An 11,225-nucleotide genomic window follows, 5' to 3' on the forward strand; every position below is an offset into this window, starting at 1 on the left:
GAGGGGGGATTCGCGCTCACACCATTCATGTTTAAACAGTCCTCCGCCCAACCTGGCGAGCCCAGGGTTCCCTCCCCCCCTTGATGTGGACTGACCAGAATAGTTGCGCCAGGAGAGGAGAAAGACTGTCAAAACGTGATTGGTGCGAATGTGATTAAATTCCAACGGTCTATACACATACTTACGTATAACGTCAGTATAAACGTCCTAACCAGGAAAAAACAATAGACCTTTTGCTATATTTTGACTCCTGCCAAATGGAATAGACCTGAGATAGAAAAAAGCTAATCAACTCGGGGCAAATAGACATAAAATACCTCAGGATATTGAAGTGCGATAAACTGTGGGACGAATATACACGATGATTTCGTGACTCTGTCATTCCCCTCTGAAATCAAGCCGATAACTTCTCAGCATCCCTCGTACGTAGGTAGAGATGTCTGCAGCAGTCATGTTGATTAGAACGTGAGGCTCACAGCCGCTACACTGGACCCTAATAGGACATTCATGGCGTCCCCGAAATGAGTAGCCCCTAGGACATGGGCAACGATTGCCACCGGTCTTCAAATTAATGATCGAGCAGAGTCTACCGCAGTCAGTTCAACCAGATACGTTCGGTAATTTCGAAATGATGAGTAAAGAGTGTAGAATTCATTGTCCTAGCGTAGAATCCCGAAGCTTTCAATCGCGAAAAAGAAATAAGCCTTTATACGGAAGAGGTTTGTTTGCATGTAATCCCTACACAACATAGCAAGAAACAAGTAAGATAGGTCGAGATGAGACCAAATGTGTACATCCATGCGTGAAAGCGGTTTAGGAACTGCGAAGCGAAATAATAAGGATAGTAATAATAGTAATAGTAATAATAATAATAGTAATGAGATTTCACCGACCTGACGAAAACCGCAGCTCATTCGCGGTAAAAGAGCATTGAGTTACGAATTAAGAAACACGTAGCGCGATGTTACATAATAAATTCGGACTGTGAGTACACGATAAAAGCAGGTGCGACAGCTTGCATGACCTGACCAGATGGCCATTTTAAAGGAATAGCAGAGAGAACAGTCTCGCGAAAGATGCACGATCTATGGATCTGATGGGACGATAGAAAAAAAATGAACAAAACATTGCACCAGGTAAGCGAAGAGAACGTTGTGCACGGATCCGACACATCAAGCGAAGTAAGTATATGAACAAAAACCAAAGCCACGTAGCGGTGGTGGAAAGTGGTGTGAAACGGGGTCAAGAAAGAATAAAGAAAAACCTAACGATCCTCACACCGTTGGTTTGTGTTTGTGTCAACAAGAGTCGGGTTGACCGGAGACACTAAAAAAACGTGACAAACACCCACCAGCCCAAGCAGGTGTTTTGTTCTTTTGGAAGAGAACCAATATGGCCACTGGATCACAGAGAAAATTGTGCGGTAGACTCATGCATGGAGAGAGAGAACTAAAAAGTTGACCACAGCGACGGTCAGTAAGCAGATGCTTTTCAAGAGTCCTCTTCACAGTACCGTTGCGCGTGGTAGGCGATAAATCGATGGCGATGAAACTGTTCGACCGAATTCAGGGCAGTATGCAGAGCTCTAATCCATTCGTCTACAACAGGATTGGAGGTAGATGAGCCCGGAAGTCCAGGGTCTTCCTTAGTAGTGCGAATGTGCTTTAAGGTGGCTGAACGCGAGCTGGTGGGGCTGACTAGCGATGAGGTCAGGGCTGTCGGGACAGAAGCTCCGCGGGGTCGTCCCAGAGAACTGAAACCAAACGGACTGGGTCGAGAACGACTGGTGTCCATAACAACCGATGGCTGTGAAGCACGCGGCATAACTTTGGGGCTATGAAATCCGCTGCGACGAAGCCAGTCGAATGGGCCAGTGGACCGCGTGAACGCGGGCAATGAGTCACGAGCTAAAACGGGACGAAACCGATAAACCTTGTGGCGATTGGGATCAGATAGGAGGAAAGAGTTGACATCCACAGTCCCATCACGATGATGCCCAAGTTCAATCTGGGCCCAGCAGTTGAATAGACCGGTACTCATTGCGGTCGGTACGGAATGCCCTCGATTCGTGCGGCGTACAGGGGATTTGGCCAGTTCGGGTTCGGAGGTAGTGACGGCCGGTGTGTCGCCCTCGTCTTGCAATAATTCGGACGCATCACCATCTTCGACTTCATCCGTGTATTCGGGAACGTGGCTAGTTGCGTTGGTTGAGTCGTCAGATAGCATATGTTGCGAACTACTGAGGGGATGCAAGCCCCTGAAATTGATCAGACTTTGAACTTGACATTGGTGTGCGCGGAACTAAAGAATGAAGATGAGGGGAATAGGAGTTTAGCAGCGCTAAAAAAAATTGCACAATGTTGTCATGCCATTGTGAGAATTGGAATGGTTCGCAACATTATTCAGTGACTTAAAGTGCGTAGTTGCTACGCTGTCCGGTAAAAAGCACGGGGGTGCAGGTAGTTTTACGTTGTCCAAGTCGAGAGAGGGATAAATAAGGCCCGAACCTCGGCATTATTTCGAACTACGGACTATTGCCAATAGTCAGCTTCACGATATACACCTAGCGTCCAAGCGAAACAGCTGACCCCGTCGCTGATGACTGAACAATTCAAGGGATCGAGTAAGGCTGAAACCGACGACAAGCGTTTGTGTCCCCTCGTCCAAAATCAGCTGCACATACCAACCGACATCGTGTTCCTTGTCTGATGCCAAATCTGCCAGATGTGAAATCCAGATTTCCGAAACAATTAAGCGCATAGCCACAAAATACATGTGGATGCCGTATTGTATCCTACCTCTTGGAACACAGGCAAGCCAAAAACTGAACGTGAGTGCTGCGAATTCACCGACAAAGATCGACATTTCGAACAAGCGGGCCTATCGGATTAACGTCAAGAATCAATCAGTCCCAGCCAGCAAAATGCTAGTGGGACGTTGCACAACCGGTGTACTATATGAGTTGAACAGAGCTTTGTTAGACAACCTTATTGAAAACAAGTGCATTTTGACGGTACGGGGTGATGGACAGAGTTTGGTTGGTCGATTGATTTGGTGGGATTTACGAAAAGACAACAGATCATAGTGACGAGCAAGCGGTCCGGGATTAGGAACGGGGACCAGTCTGGAAAGCAGCGTCCCTCATCGACGGACTCCTCCGAAGAAAAGTCACTTTCATGGATAGTCCACAATGATTTAGTGTGCGACTCCCTCCTCGCTAAACAAGGTCATATAACTGCCTTCGTCAGACTAGCTGGGAGGGTGACAAGCCAGTAAGACTCTTCATAGACGTGTCATTCCAAGTTTCTGGGAAAGCTGGCAAGGACAAACTGCTTTTTCTCCTAATCGTACAGGGATTTGGTAAAAGGCAAGCGAAAAGTGACATGTCACTGACCTGCAACAACGTGCTACAGCAAACCATTCTTGGTATCCAAAAAGGGGACCTTGCCAAGACAAGGTATGTGTGAGACCTTGCAATGACTCGGTGGTTTCGCAGGAAATGTCACCTAAACTGACAAACGATGTGGGAAACTGATTCCATGGTAATTTGGTGAACAAGGGTCACAGTGATAGTCAGTCAGATTCCAATTATGACTTGCCGACATTTGTCGACAAAAGCGTAAGTTTGTCAGGGCACAGTTGGTCTCGGAGTGTTCTACTTTTGCGACCAGTTCGCACGCCTGGCGTTATAAAGCTAAACAAGACCAGGTTTTAGGTGAAAAGTTGTTCATCGTGTCATAGGAATGTAGATTACTCCGTAATCCATATTGAGGCTTACCGGGAGGTTCGTGCATTCATCGGTCATGATGACATCGTGTTCAACACAACAAACATCAGAGTTCTGAAATTAGCTGTGGCCGCGCCGCTATTGGCTGCATGTAAGTAAAAACAGCAGTGCATTCCGTTGGCACTACCTTGGTAAACTACAAAGCAAGCCTCTGACATTTATTCATTTTGTTGTACGCTCCTGATGGGACCCAGAGAATTAAATTCGGAAAGAATATCGTGCAAAGTTGGGGCGTTGTGTTCCACCTTGAAGTTCGTCATAGGGAGAAGGCTGAGTTACATATCAGTGATGGTCCACAAATGTGAACTATTGGAAAGGTTCATTCTATAGAGCAAACAGAATCTGCAGCCTATATAAGCCGGTGTAGTAGAAGTTTGAAAAACGATCAACGACTGATGAGAGATCGAACTAGCTCAGTGGTTAAGGCGACTGGCCGGAAGGTACATGGTTCGAATCCAATCTCGACATCTCGACTGCTGCTGTCTACTCCTCGGCAACCTGACAGTATCTCAGCCCTCGTGCTTCCTTCGGGTGGCATGACACTTATGCACCGAGAGGGTGCTATAGCTCAGCAACTGATGGCTGGCTACCGGGACACTTCAACAAAATTTATGGCACCCGTAGGCCTTAAGAACCTGTAATTGAAAAATCTGAAAAGAGACCAGTCAATCTAGTCTCATGGGTTACAAACTACCATTTAACCAATAACAAAATCGGAAAGAAGCTAAGTTTAGCTCCGGAATAAATTAGCGACGCTGATGAGAACGATAAAGGCGCTATGAACCTCAGGAGTCCAGAAAGCTTTACCAGCCTTCCTTCACGAAAATAGTTCTTTCTTGTAGATTGCAATCTGAATATTTTGTGGCCGAAAGACGGGAGAACGTAATCGGCTAATTTGGCAGCAGTGGAAGTCAAACTAACGTATCGGATTCGCGAGTATTCCCCCGGCTAATCATGTGAAAATTCCAAGTTGAACAAGAACCATCAGTTCCATCTAGAATTCGCACTCACATCCCTTCCGTGTGAACAGTTCTCCTCCTGTTCTGGTGTATTCAATCTGGTGAGTCCACACCAAACAGAAGAAACATCGGACTCAAGTTTCGCTCTAATCAGACCACATTAGCGGTCTGGAGTCGGGATTTGGATTTCAAACATATGACATGTGAGGAGCATGCTGGACAGACTTAGGTTATCACAAGTGAAGAGGAGAACGTGTGTTCACGTTTGATCCATATGACGGATCTGCTCAAGATCCCCTCGAGTGTGAACTAACTAGAATAACGGCGCACGTGTAAGTAATAATAATAGTGATAGTCGTTCGGCTTTAACGCCCTTTCGCTGCCAAGCTGCCAGGCCATCCGAAGGAAGCACGAGGGCTGGGATACTGTCAGGTTGCCCAAGCCTAGAGAGGGGAAGTCGAGTGACGGAGGTCGGATTCGAACCAAGGATCTTCCGGTCAGTAAATTCGCGCTCTAACCACTTGGGCCATCCCGCCCCGACTGTTCAATGGGTGTGATGTGAATACGAACCCCACAAGGCGGCTCAACTAGAGTTGAAAAAAAAAACGGAAATCAACAGTATGTTACGGGAGAAAATAAGCGAAAGTGGGGTGCTTTTCTACTACTTCATCCAGTCGAAAAACTATTACAAGGCGGCTCAACTAGAGTTGAAAAAAACGGAAATCAACAGTATGTTGCGGGAGAAAATAAGCGAAAGTGGCGTGCTTTTCTACTACTTCATCCGATCGAAAAACTATCGATATTTATCTCTTCAACAAGACGATCTCATCCAACAAGGTAGGCAAACTCGACTGGACCCAATGAAGCTACTATCAAGAACATGAAAAGGTATTTCAGCCTAGGAAACGTTGTTCGGGCTCGAATTGCTCACTTTCATCAATCAAGTAGGCCAACACAATGTATAGACACTCTTGGTGTTGGAAGCGTGTCGAAATATTAATAGTTCGGCTCAGATGATCATTGACCTTTTCGCCAAACCCAGTAATTAACTCGCAAAAGTTTCGTCCCCTATCGAGGACACGCCATTGATGCATAGTTGAGCGAATAGTTCTTCCTCATCTGTTTGCGCTTATTTGGGTTTCTGAAAACATCTGACATCAACTGATGTGACTGACTAACTGAGTGTTATATACCTTTCTTGCGTGTCTCCATCTCCCTCTTAGCGGCCATTCTGCGTATTGTTGAACATCAATTAGATTACGTTGCCAGGATCTTGGCAGGTTCACGGATCACGTTCCATTAATGTCGAGACAACAGTGAAGAGTGTTAACCAACTGAAATGTTCCCCGTGAAGGTTAGTCTTCCTTCGTGTGCTGCGGGACATTAGTTATCGATCCGCCGTTTAACAACGGAGCTACCACTAGTTCAATAACGAAACACTGTACTTTGTTTACTTATCGCAAAGCAACTGAAAAAGACGAATGCACCCGGTTCATTCACTTTAGTTTCTTTTTAACGATGAACACGCAACGCACTGCCATGCCATCCGAAGGAAGCACGAGGGCTGGGATACTGTCAGGTTGCCCAAGCCTAGAGAGGGGAAGTCGAGTGACGGAGGTCGGATTCGAACCAAGGATCTTCCGGTCAGTAAATTCGCGCTCTAACCACTTGGGCCATCCCGCCCCGACTGTTCAATGGGTGTGATGTGAATACGAACCCCACAAGGCGGCTCAACTAGAGTTGAAAAAAAAAACGGAAATCAACAGTATGTTACGGGAGAAAATAAGCGAAAGTGGGGTGCTTTTCTACTACTTCATCCAGTCGAAAAACTATTGATATTTATCTCTTCAACAAGACGATCTCATCCAACAAGGTAGGCAAACTCGACTGGACCCAATGAAGCTACTATCAAGAACATGAAAAGGTATTTCAGCCTAGGAAACGTTGTTCGGGCTCGAATTGCTCACTTTCATCAATCAAGTAGGCCAACACAATGTATAGACACTCTTGGTGTTGGAAGCGTGTCGAAATATTAATAGTTCGGCTCAGATGATCATTGACCTTTTCGCCAAACCCAGTAATTAACTCGCAAAAGTTTCGTCCCCTATCGAGGACACGCCATTGATGCATAGTTGAGCGAATAGTTCTTCCTCATCTGTTTGCGCTTATTTGGGTTTCTGAAAACATCTGACATCAACTGATGTGACTGACTAACTGAGTGTTATATACCTTTCTTGCGTGTCTCCATCTACCTCTTAGCGGCCATTCTGCGTATTGTTGAACATCAATTAGATTACGTTGCCAGGATCTTGGCAGGTTCACGGATCACGTTCCATTAATGTCGAGACAACAGTGAAGAGTGTTAACCAACTGAAATGTTCCCCGTGAAGGTTAGTCTTCCTTCGTGTGCTGCGGGACATTAGTTATCGATCCGCCGTTTAACAACGGAGCTACCACTAGTTCAATAACGAAACACTGTACTTTGTTTACTTATCGCAAAGCAACTGAAAAAGACGAATGCACCCGGTTCATTCACTTTAGTTTCTTTTTAACGATGAACACGCAACGCATTACTATCATTACTGACAGCAATAACAGAGAGGAACAGTGGTGCTGTACTACCATACCAGTTCATTTGAATGAAGCTACACAGTGGAAAGAACACGGGGAGGGGGGCCTTGGGGCCAGTCTACAACGTACATTCAAGGTGCCTACTACTCCAACACTCAGCCCCACAGACACTCGGGGTAGGAAGTGACAACATGAAAGCCACTGACATCGGTTAGCCGTCACATTGTTCGGTAAATGCAGCCAGGCCCACTGAAGGTCACGTGGACCACATCCTGGAAGGCGAATGGCGCAAAAGATACCCAGACTTTTCGGGACATCCTTCATTCCATTCAGCCATCTCTGCCATTCCGATTAAGGTGCGGAAAACAAAGTTTCCATAATTAACGTACCACACCATTGTCAGCATATGACCAAAGAATGATGTCTCCACCCACTCAAGACTGTTTATTACTCGCAGAGACGACCTGTTGCAGATTTAGACGGGGCGGCAGTCTTGATCAATTGGGTTGTCGGGACCGCTTGAACGTTGTGACCTAAACTTTTTTCTATTTTTAAAAGGTATCACTTCCGAACCTCATATCAAGTCTAATGGCGGACAAAGGCGTGTAATATTTTCACTGCAAGCCCTCATTCATTTTAGTCCGACTCCTACCAATTTTTAGCATACCAACCAGTACTATGCATCCTCCTTCATTCAAGACGGGTTCGCTGTGAGCCTGAAACCAACGCCGCATTAGCTCATCAAACAGGCTTTCGGAGTGTCCCATATCTCGCGATCTATCTTGGTAGTCCTCAGCTAAAGTAAATTGTACTTGCCACAAGTAGCACACTAAGTTGGAAGAATTTGATTAGGAAGAAAGGAGGTTTTCAGCTACACTATTCGGGGACTATCCCAAGAAGCTGCCTGCTCTCCTGGAAAGCATGTGGCAGCGTTCCACCTGCCATCCCCTTGAGAAAGGGGTATCCAGGTAGACATCCTCATAGGAACATCCTATACCATTTTGGTTGAAATGTTTCAAATTTTCTGACCAGTGACAAGCTGAGGACGTATCAGAGATCAATACTACTCTGTACCCTTCCTCCAACTAAGCTATCGTCAGCACTCAGAATATACTTTACTCACCAGTGTATATATAGGTAAAGGCAGCGGTGGAATATCCACCACGTTGTATCCTATCCTCGAAGCCGGTTGAACTTATTTTTCAGTAAGAAATCAGCTGCGTTCAAACACCGGCCTATGATACATTCATTGTCCAGTTCTACCTAACTTGGGAAAAAAAGACTCGCCAAGGCCACCTTTCTTTCGAGTTACTAAAAGCAAAAAAAGCGCAGCCTGGTCGAACAAACGGTGGGTGACAAAGACAACCGAGGCAATCCGAAACCATGCATTAACACACACACACACACTCAAATGTTGCGCCTTGCAAGACAGAATAGCCGACAGAGTTCTGTTAAAGGTTTAAATTACCTCGTTCCGTAACATTGCGTTTTTGCATTTTGGCTGGAAATAGATCATAAAGGCAGAAGAACCGGAACCGACCACAACAAGGGTAGCCCACAAACGATGCCACGAGGAGAACCCGGCTGGTCGCGCATGCATCAGAGACGAAGAGGATTTCACACCACCGCCCACAACCGCCGACACAGTGGATAGTGAAGAGTTGGATCCATACACGTTTGCTGGGCCTTTACGCAGCTTGGGACTCAACAATGCAGCTAAGCCTGAGAAAGCGGCAGTGCGTGCTCGAACCAGCGTACGTCGTTGCACCACGCCCTGATAAACAATTTGTACATCGAATTGACTGAGACCGATCGACGGGGGAAAGAAGGCTTTATGACTTGATGAAACTTTGCGTTGTTCAGATCCAAGCTGGACCGCAGGAGTCGATACCGATGGAATTTTCAGGGTACATGAGGACTGCTGTGGAACTGATTCGTCCACTGATACATCTAAAAACAGGGACGTGGAAAGAACACAAAGCATTGAATAAACCTAAACGGTGAAACACGGTGTACCGGGGACGCTACCGAACGGACCAAAAATGTTAATCAATAGCTGGAAAGTTTACGGACGTTAGTTCAATTGTTACAACGGGTCTGCGTTTTTTTGGGTCGATTCGAGAAGAGGATAGCGCGAAAAGGCGACCGATGTTGTCTGCAGGAGAATTTGAAACACTACATATTGTTCATATGGTATTAAGAGTGTGAACAGCCGGAAAAAACACGCAAAAAACTTGTTCAAATTTTAAGTCATTTTCGTAACGTGAACATACCAGATAGGACAGGCATTCGCATGAACATGGCGCTAACAGGCAGAAGGGACTCAAGAATGTCTTGCACGTTTCCCTTTGGTTTGGTAGACAAATTTACAACCGGAGAAAAATAGTGTTATAAACCGCTTACTAAGCACAGTTGGTGATATGTTGCCATTCATGAAAGACTACGAGTTGGTCCAAACCAAAGAACTTTCTAATCGAGGGCATCCCGCGTCATTCATCGATTTGAACGCGATGTGTTGGGAACGAATCCGCTCCCCAACAACTCCGGAAAACCGTATAACCCCAGTTTATTATCAGTCTGGTCCGGACTCGGTGGTATCTTGTTCGAGTAAACTGAGGGTCGTTCTGAAGTTAGTCATTTCTAGCAGCATGGTGTTATTTCTCGTGCTCAGCTACTTTCAGGAACGTATCCACAGAGAGTAGAACGGTGAAAGCATGCTCATAATCGAACATATAAGTTGATTGGGACCCCTTGCAACTTACTGTCGGCTCCCAACATAGGCTCTTTTTTTTCTATAAAAAAGGAAGGCGACCGGCCAATATACACCGAGCGACTCAAAGGTGAGGGGTGCCATGAAAGAGGGGTGGATATGGAGCTCATACATTCTCCTGCGAAAACAACTTACCTGCTTGTGTCGTGGTGCATGAAGGTAATGAGGGGACGGGATTCGGCTCGCTGCCCAACTCCAGTCGACCAAGATCGGTAGCACACACTGTGGCAGCACACACAGCAGCTGCGGTGGCATCTAACGAATCGCTCAGGAGCACAGGTACGCTCGACACACGTTTTGTGGGTGTAGAACTGATTGGTGGACTGTGGAAGTGGGAGTAAAGACATACAGTCAGTGAGTACTAAAGTTGGAGAGTACAGAGTAACAGAAGACCGGAATTTATGACAAAATACACTCAGGCTCAAAGGAATCCCAGGTGGACCTCCTGTTCCACAAAGACTATCGCCTCTACATTGGTGCAACATTCGAAATACCGCAGTAAATTTTCCTGAAGGAACATACTACTCACGACGTCGTTGAAAACTATTCGACGGCTGACGATTGCTCCCATCCTTCTTGCGGCTCATCAAGTCGATGTAGTGCCCGAGCTTCCGTCAGATTATGTTCTATTTGAACCTAAATTGTACGTGCTTAGCGGAATACACTCTTTGCAAATTAATTTGGTATTGACGGGAAACTCATCCGAATGTCAGACCGTGAAAGATAATTTCATGACGCAATGTTATACTACAAGCGAAAACCATCCTTATGAAACTGATATAGTTCAATCGTTTATGGCTGTTTTCAGGATAAAACCATCAATCGCACTTTCGGAGCGATTCTACTGATCACCATCATCATCATCATCATTATCAGCTGTAATAACCGCGTACTGGTCGTACACTGGTTGTAGCTGCCACAGTTTCGTTCACCGATGATTGGGGGGTAAGTAGCTGCGCATTGCACGCGCGAGCTGGTAAATTGGTGCATAAATCCAGTACTGTCAGTGAGTTGTCAAGCGGGGGGGTGGAAAAGAAGCTATGCATTGAAGGCAATAGCTTGGATGCACGAGCGCCACTGAGGGCGCGACTGGGCCATGTCTGATAATGTCTCTAGCCATTGATGTGGCCCGTCTCGG

At 46.0% G+C, this 11,225-nt stretch overlaps 2 protein-coding genes across 2 annotated transcripts in view; one reads left to right on the forward strand and one right to left on the reverse strand.

Annotated features, from left to right (window-relative positions):
* Positions 1-709: 709 nt before the first annotated feature.
* The window catches only part of T265_10010 (hypothetical protein), a gene marked incomplete at both ends in the record, with an annotated part of 33,531 nt that continues 23,015 nt past the window's right edge, over positions 710-11,225 (reverse strand). Inside the window, 3 exons of the mRNA XM_009176252.1 lie at positions 710-2,301; positions 8,786-9,267; positions 10,223-10,410. Of these exons, the coding sequence (XP_009174516.1) occupies positions 1,492-2,301; positions 8,786-9,267; positions 10,223-10,410 (1,480 nt within the window). The remainder of the gene's footprint in view (positions 2,302-8,785; positions 9,268-10,222; positions 10,411-11,225) is intronic.
* Positions 9,738-11,225, forward strand: part of T265_10011 (hypothetical protein) — a gene marked incomplete at both ends in the record, with an annotated part of 15,456 nt that continues 13,968 nt past the window's right edge. The window contains one exon of the mRNA XM_009176253.1: positions 9,738-9,946. Coding sequence (XP_009174517.1) covers positions 9,738-9,946 — 209 coding nt within the window. The remainder of the gene's footprint in view (positions 9,947-11,225) is intronic.

This window comes from Opisthorchis viverrini, assembly GCF_000715545.1.
Source record: "Opisthorchis viverrini unplaced genomic scaffold opera_v5_326, whole genome shotgun sequence".
Classification (NCBI taxonomy): Eukaryota; Metazoa; Platyhelminthes; class Trematoda; order Opisthorchiida; family Opisthorchiidae; genus Opisthorchis; species Opisthorchis viverrini.